Genomic DNA, 20,018 nt, shown 5'->3' with positions numbered 1-20,018 from the left:
ATATACATATATATATACACACAAATTCTGATTAGATAAGTTTATGTGTTGTAATTTACATTAAAATATGTAATAGGATTATTCATTATCAAGAATAATAAATAGGTATTGTAAGAAAAATGTCTAACTTCTACTTGTTTTATAGTATATTGAATATCGATTTATTTAAAGTAATACTTAATTTATACATATACAGGTATCCACAATACGATCCAAAGCCTCATTTAATTAGTTATATTACCTATAATTTAATTAATTTATTAAAAAGTTGTCTTGCATTTAAGAGCTTTTTTTCAGAAAATCATATAAATTGTTGAATGTTTCGATCAAATATAACAACTATTATGTATAATTTAATAAAACTAAATATACAATGTTATTTTCAACAGTCTACAAATCATGAGACTATCGATAACAATTATTGTATTTACAAAACAAATTATAATAAAATCAGCTGGCACAATAAAATTTTCAGTGTACATTTGTCAATTTGACAAAGGCAGGTACTTTGCACATGACTTAGGTCATTTTTACCGCGCTAATTGCGTTATTAACGCAGCGCACATTTCAAAAAATTCCATTGTATGATGTCCGGTTGCTTGCGACGATGGCAAAGTTATGTCTAAAACGCAGTTTCAATCAATGATTAATTGTTCATAATAATTAACTAGGGAGATTTAGATAAGTCACTCAAAAATTACCTTTGATAAGATCTTCAGATTCTTCACTTGACAACGATTTAAAATCTAAAAGATAACTTTTATAATCAACTTGATAAAGTTGCAGTGACATTTTACTGTATCTATCTATTACTTTATTTTTGCACCTAACTCTTACACTATAGGGATTAATTATCTTCCACTCAAAGTTTAATGCTTTCATGGCACGATAGACTTCATTCATTATATCATTAGGCTTTGATTGAGATCTTATTCCTAAATGCCATTTGGCTCTTTTAATGGGTGTACCTCGATTGCCTTGAATTTGTGTAGGTGTACTACTACTAAGAGAACCTTGACGATCTCTGAGAGCTGAAATAAAATTTCCAGAATTAGAATACTTTTTCTATTTCATCAATTCTTGAATACAGAGTTACCAAATATTTTAAATAAGTATAATAAACTTAAACAAAATTTATATTCATTCCTGATATTACATGCATTAGTAATTTACTTCTAATTTAAATAATAAACAATACCATCTATAAGTTATTTAAATTTGTATATTATTACATAAATATAAAGACGCCACATAAGTTACTTTGATTTCTAACACTACTAAACTAAATTATTTGTTAACTCAAAAAAATACCAAAACATGCTTGACACACCCTTGTACTCACGCGCGATCCGTTCAGGATGCGGTCTCATAGGACTTCCACTTGCTTCATTAGGACTGAAAGCCACTGGTGGTGGACTTGAGGCAACATAGAAATCTTTTATTTCTGCCTTAGCAGCCTCATCAGCGATTCTTTTATTATCTATTATCAAATGATAAGCTATAGCTAATTGATCATGAGGATCACCGTTTAGCAGTGCTGCATGAACTTCAGATTCTTTAACATTGAACTTTTCACAAACTTCATTTATAGCATCAATATCAATCACAGATGAATCTTGCTCAACAGGGGAGGGGAACAAGTATGTAGGAAGATCTTTTTGGAACCAATCATGCTTTCTGTAAATTGATTTGCAAATGCATTTAAAATGTATCATGTATAAATATTGCATTATTATTTATATTATTATTAAAATAATCAATATTAGAGATTTTGATAACAGGCATAAGCATTTTTAAACTCACTTTATATCTTCAATTGTGGCTCTTTTCATTGGATCAACTTGTAACATATGACATAGCAGATTTACTACACTTTTGTTGAGATACTCTGGTATTGGAAAAACACCAGCTATATTGAAATGAAAATTAGATTATAATAATTTGAAAGACATTAAATTGTATTTAAAAATAAACATGGCATTAGTTATCTACCACATAAGTACCTACATTTTATTTTTCGGAATAATGTTGGAACATGTTCATCATCAAATGGTAATGTTCCACATAATAAAGCATATAAAATAACTCCACAAGACCAAATATCAACTTCAGGACCTGCATACAATTTGCCTGAAATAACTTCTGGTGCAGCGTAATTTGGAGACCCACATGAAGTACGTAAAAATTCCCCATCCATCATCATGTTTGATAAACCTAGAAAAATAATAACATTATTAACACAAATATTGTATAATAATAGATACTGCAAAAGAAAATTCCATTCTTTAGAGTCAAGTCACAACGATTTCATTTGAATTTGTTTAAGATTTTTGCGATCTATGATTTTTTATCAATATTAAGTTTGAAAAACAGATTTATAATATTACCAAAATCTGCTATTTTTACATGCAAATTATGATCTAGAAGTAAGTTTTCAGGCTTCAAGTCACGGTGAACAATCATATGTCTATGGCAATAATCTACACCAGAAATAATCTGTTGAAAAAATCTACGAGCTTCATACTCTTTAAGTTTCCCATGTTTGACAATATAATCAAAAAGCTCTCCACCAGAAACATATTCCATAATCATAAATATATCAGTAGGTGTACTGATGACTTGATATCTGAAATTACATGAAAGTTATAAAATAGCATATACTATCAATTTATTATTACATACAATTTGATGATATGAGGATGTCGAAAAAGCTTTAAGTTTTGGATTTCTCTTCGAATCTTGCCTACCACATCTAGACTTTTTATTTTCTGTCGATTCAAAATTTTCACAGCCACTTTATGCTTTGTAAGAACATGTTCCCCAACTAAAGTGAGATAATCAAACAAAATAAAATTTAAGTAATAGGTTTATTGTATATGCAGTGAATGTAAAAGTGAATTCACTCACTTTTTACTTTTCCAAAAGTACCAACACCCAATGTTGCACCAAGGGTATAATGTCCAATTTTAACAATGGGTTGGGTTTGATTATTAGGTAGTTTATCTGACATCTTCAGAATAAAATTGACAAGACAACTAATTACGTATGTAAGAAAATCATACTTTTGTACATTTAATGAATATAAAAGCCAAAGTTAATGGACAGTAATTAGGACAAACTCACCTTGGACTTATAGTAAAAAATGGCAAATCTTGCCAAGAATTGTTAAAGCTTCATTAAAGTTTAGTCGACGACATAAGTTTTGAATTAGCATTGAATATTTTCTTGTATCACGAGAACATTAAAGTCGCATTTTGTCCATTAAATTTACATATTCTTGTTTTGCATTACCACTGTTCGTCAAAAGGAAAACGTTTTAGTCGGACCCACAATTCTACACAGTACGCGGTACCCTTCAATTCTTCTTTCACTCAGTTCTCACCTGGTATTTTTTTCTTACACACGCGACAATCGACACACACATGACACATTCGACGAGAACTTGCAAAAGCGACATCTGCAATTTGTGGCGGGAATATAATCAAGCTGTTTCAAACATTGTATCAATCTCAATACTTTCTTTGTATTGAAATGTCAAAGGCAACGGCAATAGCATACTGTAGATTATAGATATTCTAATCATCAAAGTTCTTTAGATAAAAGTCTCAAAATTTATCGAAAGTTTATTCTAACTATATATATGCAGTCACCACATGCAAGGTGATGAAGGTAAATGAAATAATTTCAGATTTTTATCACATAAACACGATGAGTTATTGATTATTACACTGTACTGGTTGGGGCTATAATATAACACTTAAGAATTGGAACTTCAAAATACAATTTTTTCGGTAGTAAATAAAAACTGTTTATTCTATCAAAATCATCGAGTTGAAAAATTAAATAAATGTTTAAGAGCAATAGTATTTACAATTGATTATCAATTTCATTGAATTTTATATATACAAGTTAAAGTCACACTGAATGGAACTTATAGTGCGCGTGTGTTTACATTAATTTTCATCCAAAATCAGCCGCTTTCTTGAAGGTTGAAAGCTAAATGAATAATTGTGTAGCTTTTCTCTCTTTCTCTGTCTGTCTTCTGTCACTCTCTCTCTCTCTCTCTCTCTCTCTTTCTCACACACACATACATTCTCTCTTTGTTGTAACGACATGTATTCGACATGAAAAGCACGTTTATGCGTTACATTCCGCAACGTATTTCTCATTTCATTGCTAATCATCTAGGTGTTAAAGTAATTTTACTCATGTACTGTTATTGAGTGCTTCAGCTCGTTTTTATATTTTTCTGAAATTCATTGCATTGATCGAAACTTTTGTATGTTAATTGTAAAAAATGGATAGATTTTAATTTTATAGACGCATGAATAAATAATAAAAATAAAAAAAACATTATGACCTCGATTAATTAATTACGACCATCGCTATTCATTGGTCAATAAAAATTCATCTGGCATCTATCAGTTGAGAACAATCAATGAACTTTTAATTAATCCAAGATGTATTGAAACATTATCCAAAAGTTTCAATAAATCTACGTTTAATAAAATATACCAACCCTTTCTCAATATTAGTAGTTTACTATGAGTCTAGAGTTAGAATATTGTTAGTCATACGTTTGAAATCTATGTTTCTTAATTCACAATACGAGAATACTTCAAATTTAATGAGTTCAACATTCTAATAATTAATTTTTACTATGGTGCATCTTTTGCAAACAAAGAAGTAACGCTTTTGTTTAAAAAATTTATGAAAAATTAAAAGGCTGAAAATCTTTCATTAAAGACATTTAATTATAAGCTAAATGTTTTTCCAAGCGTTCGCAAACTTGTCTCACAAAATGGCAGACGTCCGAATTGCCCGTATTCATAAAATAACTCGGAAATCCGTGTTCTCTTGCTTCAAATTATCGCCACAACTTTGATAATTGATAGACTTGACGAATTAATCAATACGCAAAGTCTTAAGCTTTAATGCTATATATGCAGATGCCATCCTCATGAAAATTTGTTTTAAGTTATACGCTTTGAAAGTAAGGTGACAATCATTTTCAAACCGATAAACTATAGTTATTTATTAGTCATCTTACTTTTAAAGCGTACAACTTGACGAAACAAATTTTCATGACGATGGCACTTGCATATATAGCATTAAAGCTTAAGATTTTACGCATCAATTAATTCGTCAAGTCAAGTATCAATGAGCAAAGTTGTGACGGCAATTTTAAGGAAGAGAACACGGATTTCCGAGTTATTTTATAGAAGCGTCAACTGCGAACATTATACGGTATAGCGTTCGAAGTGTGCATGAAGACTGACTCCTAGAAGTCTCGAGAGCCCCAATAGTGTTGTCACCTAGTTTTCATGGATGTATTTCAGCTACGTTATTTGTATACTTTTGAAATTTTTACGAAATATATCAATAAAAATACGTCCGATAAAGAAAGGATGACCCGACATTCTTTCTTAAACTTTCATACGAACATGCAACTCCGTCTTATAAATTTCATAGTATTTTGAGAAGAAAAATATATACTAAGTAAAGTTAGATACACACACAAGAAAGTGATTTCATCCTCACGTGACCCTCTTCACCCTCGGTTAAGTCGAGCGCAAACGATCACAGTTACGCGTGTCTGTATGATAGTGTGAAAGATAACGTTAGATCATCCTTGAACAATAGAAAACGCAGCGTGGAAAACAATAATGTCGTGGTGGAAGCATGGGAGGGAGCAAGTTTGGGACTTCCAGTCTTCCACTCTCGAATTCGCAAGGACTCAATCTGAAGGGAGATCCAGCTGAATGACAATACAGCACGTTCCTTATCACAGAAAGTGTATTCTTTGCAATAGGTTCAAGTTAGTTTTATGTTGATTGGTAAATATCCATTTGTCGTTCCTTATTAATTAAGTATATTTTTTAATCGCTATCTTCTACACTGTCGCCAATTTCATTATTAAATAATATAATTCAACTTAACGATGATGACCACCCTGGCCCACACTAGCCAGACTCACGCGTTTAGGGTATATATATACCCCCTCCGCAAACTATCGGTCAACGTGCAGCAATTAGCAACTTAAAATCAACGACTTGGCCACGATAGGGTGCTCAAATCGGTGACAGTCTCGACGTTGACGGTTGACCGGTTAACGAGTGACGAGTTACGACGGACGCAGGGCTGCTGTGAGTTGTGACCAAGGCCAGGTCCTACTATTTATAGTACAGAATTGGAACAGAGCGAAACAACGGACTGTGGCATAATACCGTGCGGTTTTCTGACCCTTGGTCCTCGGATCTTATCTTGAGAGAGCCTCAACCAGCGGCAATATTAGCATTGTTATTTAGTGACAGTGTCAGAAACCTTACTATTGGAGCAATATTAATACTTAAGCAGTTGCGAATAGAAGAAATTGTTTATGATTTATCAGTAAAAATCAAGCTCACGTGAGTTGACGAAATCGCTTACAGCTCGGGAAATGTCAAAAGTATCGTTCAAAGTGTATTGTATTCAAATTAATGTGCGTAAACTTTATATTTTATAGGTTATAACTGCTCTAACATTATTGATAAACAGACAAACGCGTGCTCTCTCGGATTATTCGGAAAGTACGATGTTTTCAGTTTTCATGATTACCTTGTCATTGTCAGTTTTTGTCTTTATCTATGGAGTTACAATAGAACTTGAGTACAGCTTAGTGCAACGTTAGTGCATGCATACAATAAGGGAACAATGTCCACAATACTCGTGTCAAAGCATATTTCAAGATATCTGATAAGACCAGTAATGGTTTAGCTGTTTTTATAAAATGCGAATACGTTAGTGTATTCTTTGGAGACCTGACGCAATCTGCTTTAGTTTTGTCATACAGATAAGATGAGTTCTGAAAGCAGTCCAGTTAAAGTCACCTTAGGTATGATAAAAGGTAAATGTTTCATAAATCTATTTGATGAACATTTTTAACATACTTTTTTTGTTTTTTGATCAAAAATAAATACGAACTGAAGATTGCTTGAGATGTTTGTGCATGACTAAGACATTTTGAATAGTCAATTTGGCAAATATTGAAAAATATGTAAATCGTCATAATATCCTTTTGTCATAAACTATTTCTTATATTGTTTCATTGAAAAATTTATAACATTTATTATTCTAAAGTAAACATAAAACAAGTGTTTTAAATTTAGCTGAATACACATGTATTTGCATTTAAATACAAAATAATTTTGGTACACTCCTAATAATGAAGCTCTCAACAGTAAAATATTTGTAAACGATTAGTATTTATATTAAAGTTTTTGCCAAAAGAATTTTAAAGTAACTTATATTTTCTAAATATGTTTTGAAAGTAGATTAATACAACTATGTATTATCTTTTTATGTATATAACAGTAATAAATTTATTCAAAATTCATTAAAGAAAGTTGTTAATACATGTTTTAAATAATTATTATAAAAATTACATATATTAATTGATTCAACATATGTTGTAATTTTCTGTTAAGAAAATGTATCATAGTCATCTAAATATAACTCTAATTTTTCTTATATACAGCAATATATTATCAGTAAATTTTTTTTAGGCAAACCAATAGCCATGTCTTTTCCAGTGATACGATATCATGCCAGTGATGATGAATTGGAAGAATTATATCCTAGCACAGATGATGAAAAAGTACATTCTCAGGAATCTGGTAAATTATCTCCAAAGCAAATCTCCAATTCAAGGAGAAAAAGTCGTATAAGTATATCTGATGGTAGCAATGGCTGTGAAGGAAGAATGGAAAGACGCTCAACAAGTATGGATGAGAATCTGTCTGAAAGTGTATCACCGTCAGAACCATGGAAATTATTGACTAATATAAAAGGAAAAATCACAAAAACCTTTGAAGATAAAATATCAGAAATGAAAAATGAGAAGAAAAAATCAAAGTGTGATAAAAGTAGAGATACCTCCAGTGTGAGTGATTATGAAGAATTAGGTGAACATGCATCATCTAAGGATTCTAGCTTGAAGAAAAAAGAGAAGAATACAATGTCCCCACATGCAAGAAAACAATCTCATTCGTCTAGATTTGTTGGTTTCTCACGTATTAAGACTGGCTTGAAAGCCAAAAAGTCAGGGCACTACAGTGTTGAAAGTGGGGTTGAAGCTGCAGAATCAATCTGTGAATCTAAAAATTATCAAGATTCATGCCTTGAAAGTGATACAAGCAAAATTAATATTAGCAATATTAAAAAAGTTCAAAATTTATCTTTACCGGATATCTTAAAGCCTGTTAATAAAGTTATGGCTGATACGGATAACTTAACAATTCAAATTAAAAATTTAATTTACAGTGACTTGCCAATATTATCAGTTATTCTTTGTTCTTGTTACTTGATTCCTGTACCTGGTTATTTATCAGGTGTGTTGGCTGGTATTTTAGTATCAATAATGATACATAAAATTTACAGAAATATCAGTTGGCTGCTAGAAAATCCAGCCATTCCAAAACCATCTTCAGTTCCTTTCGTTGAAGTTCCAGCAGCTAAAGAACATGCAGTTTTAGAAAAGTTTGAAGGATGGCTGAATGAACTGCCATATAAATATGAACCAAATAATTATCATTTGGCTCGCACAAAACCAATTTTTCTTAAGTTGGAGGGAGAAAATTTACAAATAATGGAAACCAGAACTAGAATTCCAAAAAGGGCAGTTTGGGATGAGTCAAAACATAAACCAAAGCTTACTAAACAAAGAATTTATTCATTAGATGAAGCAAAAATTGAATTACTCCCTCATGGTCTTATTAGAAGAAGGTATGAATTGGGTTAATTCTTTTTGTATAATTATATCTTATGCATTTTCCATCACTTTGCTAAAACTTTAATATGAAAATTATTGTGTTTTGATAAGAGTACAAAAATTTAATCTATACAAGTATGTCAATAACCTATATAGTTAAGTTAGATGTTCTATCAATGTCATAAAGTTTGTTAGATTATATTTTGTCCTTGATATGAAGCTTATCTTATCAATTTTATCTTTGTAGATATTTATCAATAACTTCTTTAACTAGTCTCAAAAGACATTTATATTATTTGAAAACTCATATGTATAATATAAATTTATGAAATATTTTACTTAATCCAAAAACACTATTCTGGGAATTACAGACGTTGGAGTAAGAAATATCCAATTTGCATTACATTGGAAAGGGATTTAATAAAAGAGAATAATTTATTGGATAATTCATCAGATGAAGAGACTCAACCACTTGACAGCGAAAAAGAGAAAAATGTTATGGAAGAAGAAGAAACTGACGATGACCTATCTCAATCGAAAGATTCTAAAGATATTTATGAAGACTGTCAAGATGAAGATGAAAATGAAGAATTCAAACTAAAACTATACCTATTTGCAAGAACCGACAGACAAAAAGAAGATTGGTAAATTGAAATACAATAATTTGTACAACTATTTTATATTATAAATGTAAAGCTAATAAAATATGACTTTAATAGGTTCCGACGCCTAGTTGCTGCAACGGTTTCTAGCAGCAAACGAAGTTCTGTTTCTTTTTCGTCTAAGGATGTATTTTATGGGAACTCGCCCTCGCACACTAATAACCATGATAAGAAACCATCAACGCCGTCCTTTTCTTCATCCGAAATGGCGTCTATATTATCTTACGAGGCTTATATGACTCGATATATAGATGTAATATAAACTATGATAAATTGTATGCCTGTTAATCTCTAATTATTTTTAATACATAATTTACTTTTTTTTTATCAGGATCAATCGGTGCTTGTTGAAGAGTCTAGTCCTTCGTCCAGAATTAGTCATGATGGTTTATGGATAAATGCTTTACTAGGTCGCATCCTTTTCGACATGCATAAATGCCCAGATTTTATTAACATAATTCAAGATAAAATACAACGAAAACTATCTAATATAAAATTACCATACTTTATGGAAAGCCTACTTGTCTCAGAGTTAGTTGTTGGCCAGGGTGCTCCAGTTATTCATAGTGCGACAAAACCGATTATAGACAATCGAGGACTTTGGTTCGATTTAGATATAACTTACGAGGGTAGCTTAACTATGACGATAGAGACAAAACTAAATTTAATGAAACTAAAAAGAGCAGGTTCGATGTCTGGTCATTCTGACATTTTAAAAGATAAACCTCTGCCGGTGAGATCTCCTATGTTTGACAGTGACGTAGAAGATAGCCCTGAAACTTCTACAGAAGAAGATGATAGCCCTCCCTTAACTGTAACTCCTTCTTCTAGAGAAAATACGTAAGTTATAAACGCTCATTCCATATTTCACAAAGAAAACATTTTAAAAATTGATAATGACTTATGAAATATTCTAGGCCAACTCAATCTTCTGGTAAGAAATTCCTCAACATGGTCGATAAATTAGCATCTAATAAGTACTTTCAACATGTGAGTATTATTTTAGGCAGTTAAGAAAAAATTAATAATCTATTGTAATAAAACTGCAATAAAATTTTAATATTTGCAATGTCTTTTAGGCTACTGAATTATCTTATGTGAAAAGAGCAATGGAGGGAGTTTCTAATACGGAAATTAGATTGACAGTAAGCGTATCTAGTATAGAAGGATGTCTAGCTGTAAATATTCCCCCACCACCCTCAGATAGGCTGTGGTATGGTTTCAAACCAGTTCCAAAAATAATTCTAACAGCGAAACCTGCGGTTGGTGAAAGGGCTTTCAATATCGTTTACGTTACAAAATGGATAGAAACTAAGTTGCTTAGAGAATTTGAAAAAATAGTCGTTATTCCAAACATGGATGATCTTATGATTCCCTTATGTCCAAATTATCCTTACAGTACATAGTAAATTAAAACTAAAACTTATTGACTGGCAACTAAACTTCCATTTAAATGTGATTTTATAGTGATTGAAAAATTAGCTTTTTTAACATTAGAATGAAAATATTTTTTTATCTTATTGTTATTCGGATATTTTTAATATGTTTCTTCGACAATACCGACAATCATACATGTTACGGCAAATGTATACATAATTTACTTTATCGATATTTCACATTGCATTATTTTTTGCAGCGATGACTATATTTTGATTATCGTGGTGCAACTGATTCGAATTTTGTTATTAATAGTCTATTGTACTCATCTCTACATAGTCTAAGTTGATAATTTTGTTGAAGATGTTTATAGTAATTGGGGTCTGATATCTAGATTGCCGTGACATCTCGTGGCATGAAACAGAAATAACTAAACGCGCGCTTTAACAAAGATGACATAAAGTAGTGTTACTTGTATTTGATATACAATAATAACGGAAGAAATTTGTAAATGGACATACGTCAACTTTAATGCCAGTGATATTTCTTAGATAAGTACATTTATCGACTTTTCAAATTTATTTTATTTGCTTTTATTTTTAATAATTCATGTAGTTTGAGTTGGCAATTATTCATTTTCAAATTTCCACGATTATTATTGATATGTTATGTAAAAACTATACTTTCCATTACGCTGTCTATGTTCACTTACCATCATATTGTGCCGTTTTACCTTTATATGTCAGACCCTAATACGTGCTATTGCTATTATATTTTGGGCTGTGTTTAACATATACAGAAACATGTAACTCGTTGAATTTCTTGAAATATTTTAATAGTTACGTGATTCGCATTTAAGTTGCAAAATTATTGAAGCGCAGAGATTGGAAACTAATAGATAATTGTTCGTTCTTAGATCATGTTTTTTTTATTTTGTTACTCTAATTAAGGTTAATTTGGTGTTAAGAACAGTTATGGATTTGATTTTATTAGTTTAATACTTTTCTGTTTAGATGTTTTGTTTTTTAAGCTTTCAGTATTTCATCAATTTTTTACGTTTAAGGTAAATGGTGTTAATGTAATTATAACAAAAAAGAAAAACGAAATCATCGTCCATATTTGAATGCATCGAATTATAAAACTTGTGGTTCGTTGTATAACATTCAAACTACGCCAAAGTGTAAAAACTGAGACTAGTTGTTTTTTACGGACTTGTATCTATTGTACTTTAGCTCATTGTATCTATTTATCATGTATCTGTTATACATATATATATATATGTATGTATGTATGTATGTATACATATATATTGTATGTATGTATGTATGTATGTATGTATATAAATAAATAAAATGTGCTCGTTTTTATCGATTTATTTCAAGGTGAAGCAGATTTTAAATAAAGCTATATAGCCGTTTTTCTACAAAATGATCATTTATTATTAAAATACAATTTAAAATGATTCTTTGTAAATCATACAATCTTTCATCACATCCCAATGAATCAACAAAGATCCATCAATTAAAATCTAAACAACACGATGATATTGATCGCATATATTTCATTCATAAACGATAATCAATTTTTAATTTCTGTGTTAAAATCTCTCATAATACAATAATATCACAGCTTAGAGATCGATGTCTTATTTTCGAAGTACATCCATTTATATACAAGGCTGCTTTACAACTATTTACACGCAAGTTTTAGTAGTATAGTCACTTTCGTTAAATTGGAAAAAAAAAACACGACGAAGTATCCTAACGTTTTAAGCTGATCTAAAATTGTTACATTTACAAAAACAAAAACATAGAAGATTCACATTTTCCGAGCAGAAAATAAAATAAAAACAATGTTACTTAATCTACTACTATTTTTTAATATCCATTACACACATATTTAATTCACTCCAATTAATTTACTCGATCAAAATAAAATTGCAATTATAAAAAATCCAAAATCATCTCCGTTTTTTCTAAACGAAGCATGAAGTAAAAAAAAATGGCAACTATTGACAAGTGAATCAAGAAATTGTATAACAAAAAAAAACATGCACAACTATAAAAAAAAATAATTCGTAATACATATATGTATATATAAATTAATTGGAGTCGATAAAGATCTACTTCAATATCTCTGACAAAGAACAAAAAAATTTTGTTAATGAAACTCGTCGACGTTTATAATTCGGGCTGCTAACTTTTAAGTACACAAGGTGCACTTTCCAATTCTCTAACAGCTTGTGCCCATTCATCTAGTCTCGGAGCACACGACAGCGTCAAATCTCCCAATCGTTTCTTAGCCATTATCACAAATTCACCTTGGCCGTGATGAGCATCACACGTCGTTGGCACTCTAATTCGTACCTCCTTTGTCGCTCGAGGTTCGCTAGAGTCCAATTCGTTTTCCTGTGAACAAATAAACCAGCATGAAAAAACGAAGAAAAAGTCAACATATATTTAGCATGTGTAAAGTCGCGTCGTGCAGATATGGTAAAGAACCGTTATCCGCAAGCACCAGCGCGATAAAAGGCGCGATCGAATGGATTGTACATAAAAGCAGTTATCTCACCTCATTCTCATCGACGCGCCTAAGGGTTTTGGTGACCCTAAGCACAAGTTCTGCACTCTCAAGTTCCGGTCTCCTTTCCACAGCACTAACCGTACCCCTAGCCACGAGGTCACTCCTACAGTAAGCTTCAGCCAATTCATCCTTACTGCAAGGACGACATGCGGATTCTTCTTCAGCTTTCAGCTGTTGCAGTTCAAGATCGTAGTGCAATCGAACTTTCAATTTACTATTAGCTGGTTGTTCGTCAGCTTCCACATAGAGTGCAGCGATTGGTCCTCTCGATCGGAAGCATCGATGCAATGCTTCGTGTTTACCGTCGTTCGCTGAGTACAATAGTCGCAGGCTCGTTTTGCCTTCCAAGTAAACCCGTGCTGGGCCGGAAGCTTTTACACAGCCACGAAAACTCCGTGAATTTTCGCCACCTGAGAGGACGACTCGTAGTGCTCCGCGAGGATAACGCCAGGACACTGTTCCTCGCGAGCAACGTAGGTAAACTGGTCGTACACCTTTGCCACCGCCACCACTGTCAATTGAAAAATACAAATGATCAGAATGATATTCGTCACTCGAAAAATCATGAATCGCATATCGAACGTAGATGTTGATGGCGTATTGCGTTCTGCGTTCGATCTGTCAAACAAGCGAATACTCGATGATTTATTTTTTACAAAGGAATTTGAAAATTATTGTGCGTAGAGACGAGAAAGCTTGCAATTAGAGCGAGCGTGCGAGTGCGCTATATCACGCTCACGAAGCACGAACACGCTCGATAGCCGCCTTTGACGTCAATCAATCGTACGTTCCAATTGAGCCAAAGTACGAACATTATTTTCAAATGTTCAGGTCCGCTTGTTGCAAAAGGATACAGCAACAAACCGCGAGCCACCATCATAGCGGCATATTATGTCACGCGAAAGTTCTCTCAACATGACAACACGATCGAAACCGAAGAGCTCCTCTTGTCGCAAGAAGGGCCCTTTACTCGCGTAGCCGAGCGCGCAGCCGCAGTTCGGCTGCTTTGTGGGCACTTCGTTTTCGCCGTGTACTTAGAAATTCAACTTTTATTTCGCCACGCGCGAGAACACCACGAAAACACTCGAATTCACCGCGAACTTGTGAATTGCAAATGAGACGCAGTCCACGCGTTGCAATTCAACTTATGTCATTTTTATTTATCGATTTTTCTTTTCTTTTGAGCATGACCCGTCAATTTAACATTTAACCGTTAATGCCTCTTCCTTTCACCTCGGACAATGCAAACGACAATTCATTATCATCAGCGGACTGATCCTCCAACGTTCTCAACGTATACTTCAATTGTTTCTTTAGTGCGATGGTAAAAAGGCGGATTGCAGCTCCCGCGCGTGTATTTATTTTGAGTCCGCGCGCGCGTGGATAATGAGAACGCACGCTGCACGCTTTGCAAAAGAGAGCTGAACTCTATACTCTTTCTGTATGGCATGGGGCACGAAGGGAACCGGTTTCCTTCCGCGGCGACTGAGCGACAGAGAAAGGAGACTGGTTTGCGCTTTAATAACGCGTATGTGAGCATAAGCCGCTCCAGAACTCGGTGCTGCTTATTAAATCATCATTCGCCTTCGCTTGCGTGGTAGGTATACGCAAGCGCTCTATTTACGAGCATGGTAGCTGTTTTTGTTGTGCGCGTGCCGTTGACTTTAAGGGATGCTTTTGCGTTACATTCGATAATAGCGGGTTGTTTTTCACTACTATGAGTTTGTTTTCCGACGATTTGTCTATCGATTCGGTTTTACCATTGAATGCCACGCTTATTTATAATTAACTGCCGCGGTCATTGCGCCTAATGAGCAAAGGAGAGCATCTCGCTTTTTCTCGCTCGTCGATTCGAGGAACTCGTGGAATTTGCTGATAGCACGCAAGGACTCTGAGAGCACGGCAGCAAGGTTACACGTCGCGAGAGGCGATGACAGAATTAACTGGTTCTCACCGAGAGCTTTCGCGTTTGAAACGAGCGCTGATACCCAAAAAAATACGGTTGATCGATTCAGCAGTACGATGCGATGCCCTTTTGCAAGCATTTTTGTGTGGATGTGGTTTGACGAGTTGCGACCGGGATTTTTTTACAGACATATTTATTTTTGGGATCGGAGAGTGTTGTTATTTGTGTGGTGATGTCATTGAAAGAAATTGTTGATGTTTTATTTTAAGACTATTTCGAATATATAACTAAAAAGAACTTACTAAAATCTATAAGGAAGCCTTTGAAATAAGACGGCTTTTTAATTAAAATGATGCTTCGAGCTAGAGATCATAAATATGAGCCGGTGTCACGAATCGATTTTTTCCTCTTTTTACATGCATCATTCGGAAAATGACGTGTCTCAAAGAAATACCGAATCAGTATAATTACATTTGAAAACGCTATCAATCAATTAGCATAATCTTCGATACAAGTATTTGAAAAACTTTAAGAGAATCCTTGATTTGAATATAATATCAGCGTAAATAAAATAGATCACGCTCCGCTACGAATACCTCTAAAGCTGAACAACAAGCCTTTAGAATACTCGTTGAGCGAGAATGTGTACGTGTGTACAGCGCAGCGTGTAGGCGAGTTCCGTTAAAAGCCCGCGGACGCGGAAGTCCAACACACGCGGTCACGACTTTTACCTTTGAGACGCAGTTGCACAATTCCCTCCGGTTCATATGTACATTATTCGTCAATTCGGAAGGTGAAAAATAATCAAACGACCAGATAACACGTACAGGTGAAAGGGAACATTACGACACTTTTTCCTTCCAACTCTTTAATCACGCCGCGCGCTTGAGCAATGCTCGCTTTGCGTGCGGATACTCTTGCTACATGCGTTTAATTGTCGTATACTTGACAAGTTTCGCTTGACGTTAACGAGATATTGGAAATTTCTTGATTGAAGGTCGCGATCGTTGGAGCGACGTGGTGTGAGCGGAAAGTCATTTTTTTTTTTCAAAGGATTGCTACAGTGCGTTTTTCTTGCAACGTGCGCAACGTAGAGTATTTGTTTTTCTTTGCGTTTCATTTTTCTACGATTTTCTGGATGTCTTGTTAAGTTCATTTGCCAATCGCACGATAGTCCATATTTTTTACATTCCACCGAATAGCGTTTCTCTCATGGCTAATTGCGCTACAGGGCGTCAAAAAAGAAAACATCAACAACCTTAGGCCATGGACGGCTTTCCCTTCTCGTTTATTCAACGCATTCATCGAATGGTAAAGCGAGATGTGAGTGCCTTAAAAAGTTGGCGGAAAAGTTGAATCGTCCTTTTTGCACGACTGAAGAAATATTTACGGCATCTCATTCTATCTATTGTTGCGCGCCATTTCAAGTATATAATGCGCGCCTCATTATTTGCGAATAGCTAAGCATTTGTAATGCACCCATACGAGAATAATGATTGTGTTTTCGTGTGAAGTTTCTTGTCGGAAAATTATTGTTTAAAGTTTTGCGCAAAGATAATCTAATGCTCGTGAAACTTATATTCACGTTTTACAATGCGTTTAACAATGCGCATTCACAGGCGATCAACGGATTACTCGACGAAGACGTGCTTCTCACATTTGCGATACGCTTTTCTTTTGCTTTCGAATTCGTAACCAAAACTATCTCCGTGCAGAATCTTGCTCCGATTTTCGTTTGCGTTTTCCAGATTAAGCCCGCGTGAATGTAATATGTAATCGTGCTCGAGTCGCGACACCAATTTTCGAGGCGTCGACGACAGAAAAAGAAGAAAAGCAATAGCCACGCACATCTTACGTCAACTGCTCTTTTTTACATAGAAAAAAAGAAATTGATTTAACCTGCCAGTCCAGTCACACTGGTCAGCCGATGGCGATGAGGTGGGTGCTGCTTGGCAGCATCCAGCTAGCAAAGCGAGGAGAATCGCGAGGCGTAGCCTCATTGCGATTGATCCTCGATTGGTCCTCGAAGTCACACTCTCACAACACACAAACACCCCTTCATTCACTTGCGTCACTTTGTAAATTTTTTCGTTGTTTGATATCCTTTTCCACAAATAGCGAAGATATGCTTACGTCACGAGACAGACCATTTCATTGTCGCGCTTGGGAAAAAGTATAACGCGAACTTTTATCGCAGCGGTGCCATCACGACAGACGATCTTTTCTCGTCGAGAGCTCCAACTGGACTGCTGCTGTTGGGCCTTGCTTGTACCAGAGGCGAGTACATCTCTGCGGTGAACGGCGGCTCGACTTCTCCCCCCACCATTACTACCACATTGCCTACATATATATATCTATATACACACCTATACTGTAGTGCTGTATGCTATGGGGTTTTTTCTTCTTCTCTGCTTCCCCCACGCACCAACTCACGCATTCTCTTTCTTTCGCTCTTATTTCTCCGTTCTTGCATTTTAACTCCGTGTCTTTTCTCTCGCTGCACTATATGGCATTCCGCAAAACGTCGTGCTGCATGCTGCACTTTTCGCGCGCGCGCGCGCGCGCGTGCAAGTCCACTGGTACCTTACTGCATTTTTAGCGATTCTCCGATGGCTTATTGACTCGAATACATTTGTGTTTTGAGATGTGATCTGAAGCTATGCACTGGATTTATTTAAAAGCAAATAACCAGACGATGTCACTTGATGGCACTCAACGCGGAGTGAGGATTTCAAGCGAAACTTGCCGCGATAGATAGATGATCATTGAATTTTGACGTGGATATGAAAAAAGCAGCACAACAAAATCAGAGCGGAGACTGGAATGGAATGGCACAATAATATAAATAATAATTCTCATTCAAATGAAAGTATTAGCGCATATAGCTTTTTTTAATGCTTACGTATATCCAGCCTCGCCGATAAAATGTATTGATACTTTTTATCAAGTTAAAGTTTCAGTCTTTATTCCTTCATACTCGATAAGAACAGGTTCAATGTACCTCATCTGCCACCTATCTGCATTTTCTTGCCAAATAGTATCAAATCAATAAAAATGAAAATTCCAAACGATAAGAAGAGACAAACTTTTTCAAATGACATAAGTCTAACCCAGTAGCATCTCCTCTCCTGGAACAAGCGTCATAATACTTATGCAAATAAGACGCACAAGCGCGAGCCAGTAGGCAAGGAAACACCATGATTGTTTACGAGAGACCAGGGATTTAATCCTGCGCACATAGAGATAAAGAGGAGAGGCGTAACGCGTACGGCGTAAAGCGAGAAAGGGCTGTTGCTTGGCACGTAACGTTAGGCGAGCGTGCGCATGAGAGAGACAGAGAGAAGCGAACGAGATGTGTGCGCGTGCACGTGCGGTAAGCTGAGGTAATGAGCCTGTTTTCTTTTATTTTTTTCTTTTTTTTTTTTCACGGGACAGAGAGATGGAAACGAGGTGAGGTTTCATTTTTTTTTGTCTTATCGTGGGCGTGCTTTTTTCTATTTTTCAAGAAAACGTTTCAACAGCTATATAGATAAAGGAGTAATTGACTGATAACGTGTATAAATAAGCCTTTTTAAGTAATTTTTAAGGAAATCACGTCTGTTGATTATCATTATCATCTACGAAGGGATTCATTATTCTGGGGTTTTCACGGCACAACATTTTCTTTCTCCCTTTTACGCGACTGAAAAATATTTTAATTGTCGCTTGATGAAATGCACTTTTCGAAGGTACCGTGAAGTTCGTTAAAAAAGGTCAATGAGCTACTCCTCGTCCTCGCATATAATCGAGTTCTCGTAACTCGCTCGCAGCTACAGAACTACACATCACGAGGAAACCGAAAAATCCAATTATTCGTCTGCAACACTTGCCGCCCCCGTTACATGTTTCGCCGCGAGCTGTGCAATTCTCTCTCTGGACGTTGACGTATGTATAGGCTACAAGTCTCATTACGCGATCAAGAAAGTCCATACGCAGCGAGCTTTTACCTTACGGGCTTTTCTCTCTACTTTATATTATATATCTCTTCGCAGAAGATCCACGGTTCTGGCTCTCTTTTATGTAGATCGCTTTTTTATTCCCTTTCGCTTCACCTTCGGCGCGTGTGCCCTTTAAGGATGGCTCGGAATGATGCATTCTATTTATAGGGGCATTCACAAAAACAATGGGCAGCAACTTCGTTTCGAGAGAAATTATTTTTGAGCGTATATGGCGATCGTAACTCGCTACGGGCTACATGCTTTTGTCTTTGTAACGATGCAGGCCGCTATAAAAGCAGCTTTTTGACCAAATGATTTTTCAATCGAATTTCACTTTATTATTCTTCATACGTACGTACAATCTCGGTGGGGGACACAATCACAAGTGTTTGCTTTCCTCTTCGCCGTGTTTTTTTCATTTCGCTTTTTTGGCATACTTCATATCTACAGAGTCAAGGATGTGTGTGTGTTTGTGCGCTTTGGAAGATCTCACGAGTGCGGGTTCACTCTCGATAGCGCGACTTTTCGTCGTTCAGTTTTTATAGGTTTTGCCGGATGTGGTGCTGCGCGATAATTTTTGTCTGAGAGTACGAACTTACTTCTTGTTCGTAAGTGACGTTTGGGAAGTGGCCTGAGAAATGTATGTACGTGTTGTTGCCGTGTTTTTTTTTTTATTTCGCGCGCGTAATAGACGTGTGCGTCGTCGTCAGCAGTCACATGGCTTGGCAATCATTTCCTTTAGCATTTTCACCAGACAGCTTTTT

The 20,018-nt window shown here is 35.0% G+C and overlaps 3 protein-coding genes across 4 annotated transcripts; 1 reads left to right on the top strand and 2 right to left on the bottom strand.

Moving 5' to 3' along the window:
- Positions 1-171: 171 nt before the first annotated feature.
- On the bottom strand, positions 172-3,388 carry LOC131667639 (5'-AMP-activated protein kinase catalytic subunit alpha-2). 2 transcript variants are annotated; one of them, XM_058941196.1, is made up of 9 exons: positions 3,124-3,388; positions 2,908-3,035; positions 2,683-2,824; positions 2,388-2,626; positions 2,008-2,214; positions 1,804-1,909; positions 1,331-1,677; positions 702-1,031; positions 172-622 (listed from the first exon to the last, which is right to left on the bottom strand). In XM_058941196.1, the coding sequence occupies exons 2-9, from the start codon at positions 3,008-3,010 to the stop codon at positions 531-533; spliced, it is 1,566 nt and encodes a 521-aa protein (XP_058797179.1). In that variant the 5' UTR covers positions 3,011-3,035; positions 3,124-3,388; the 3' UTR covers positions 172-530. The 2 variants fall into 2 exon arrangements, with proteins under 2 accessions (XP_058797179.1, XP_058797180.1); XM_058941197.1 differs by having other exon boundaries at positions 173-622; positions 1,343-1,677.
- A 1,870-nt stretch (positions 3,389-5,258) lies between these two features.
- On the top strand, positions 5,259-12,195 carry LOC131667665 (testis-expressed protein 2). The gene is made up of 8 exons (XM_058941248.1): positions 5,259-6,407; positions 6,506-6,886; positions 7,545-8,763; positions 9,121-9,393; positions 9,469-9,664; positions 9,743-10,251; positions 10,329-10,401; positions 10,491-12,195. The coding sequence occupies exons 2-8, from the start codon at positions 6,838-6,840 to the stop codon at positions 10,815-10,817; spliced, it is 2,646 nt and encodes an 881-aa protein (XP_058797231.1). The 5' UTR covers positions 5,259-6,407; positions 6,506-6,837; the 3' UTR covers positions 10,818-12,195.
- Positions 12,196-12,270: 75 nt separating this feature from the next.
- Positions 12,271-17,511, bottom strand: LOC131667666 (meteorin-like protein). The gene is made up of 3 exons (XM_058941249.1): positions 17,177-17,511; positions 13,360-13,882; positions 12,271-13,196 (listed from the first exon to the last, which is right to left on the bottom strand). Exons 1-3 carry the CDS (start codon positions 17,275-17,277, stop codon positions 12,984-12,986), a joined length of 837 nt encoding a protein of 278 aa, XP_058797232.1. The 5' UTR covers positions 17,278-17,511; the 3' UTR covers positions 12,271-12,983.
- Between the last annotated feature and the right edge of the window lie 2,507 nt (positions 17,512-20,018).

Source organism: Phymastichus coffea, unplaced genomic scaffold, assembly GCF_024137745.1.
Source record: "Phymastichus coffea isolate CEN01 unplaced genomic scaffold, Cenicafe_Pcof_1.1 PCOF00069, whole genome shotgun sequence".
In the NCBI taxonomy this organism is placed as follows: domain Eukaryota; kingdom Metazoa; phylum Arthropoda; class Insecta; order Hymenoptera; family Eulophidae; genus Phymastichus; species Phymastichus coffea.
Note: the sequence above shows the minus strand (reverse complement) of the source record. Positions and strands in the feature narration are given on the sequence as shown.

What these genes read in the sequence shown, in the direction of transcription:
- LOC131667639 (XM_058941196.1), bottom strand. Translation starts at nt 3,010, where the DNA reads ATGTCAGATAAACTACCTAATAATCAAACCCAACCCATTGTTAAAATT. An exon ending in CATCCTCATATCATCAAATT is followed by an intron (nt 2,627 to 2,682) that starts GTATGTAATAAT and finishes ATGTAATTTCAG; the next exon opens with ATATCAAGTCATCAGTACAC. An exon ending in TGTAAAAATAGCAGATTTTG is followed by an intron (nt 2,215 to 2,387) that starts GTAATATTATAA and finishes TTATTTTTCTAG; the next exon opens with GTTTATCAAACATGATGATG.
- LOC131667665 (XM_058941248.1), top strand. Translation starts at nt 6,838, where the DNA reads ATGAGTTCTGAAAGCAGTCCAGTTAAAGTCACCTTAGGTATGATAAAA. An exon ending in CACCTTAGGTATGATAAAAG is followed by an intron (nt 6,887 to 7,544) that starts GTAAATGTTTCA and finishes AATTTTTTTTAG; the next exon opens with GCAAACCAATAGCCATGTCT. An exon ending in CTAATAAGTACTTTCAACAT is followed by an intron (nt 10,402 to 10,490) that starts GTGAGTATTATT and finishes AATGTCTTTTAG; the next exon opens with GCTACTGAATTATCTTATGT.
- LOC131667666 (XM_058941249.1), bottom strand. Translation starts at nt 17,277, where the DNA reads ATGAGGCTACGCCTCGCGATTCTCCTCGCTTTGCTAGCTGGATGCTGC. An exon ending in CAGTGTGACTGGACTGGCAG is followed by an intron (nt 13,883 to 17,176) that starts GTTAAATCAATT and finishes TTCAATTGACAG; the next exon opens with TGGTGGCGGTGGCAAAGGTG. An exon ending in GGCGCGTCGATGAGAATGAG is followed by an intron (nt 13,197 to 13,359) that starts GTGAGATAACTG and finishes ATTTGTTCACAG; the next exon opens with GAAAACGAATTGGACTCTAG.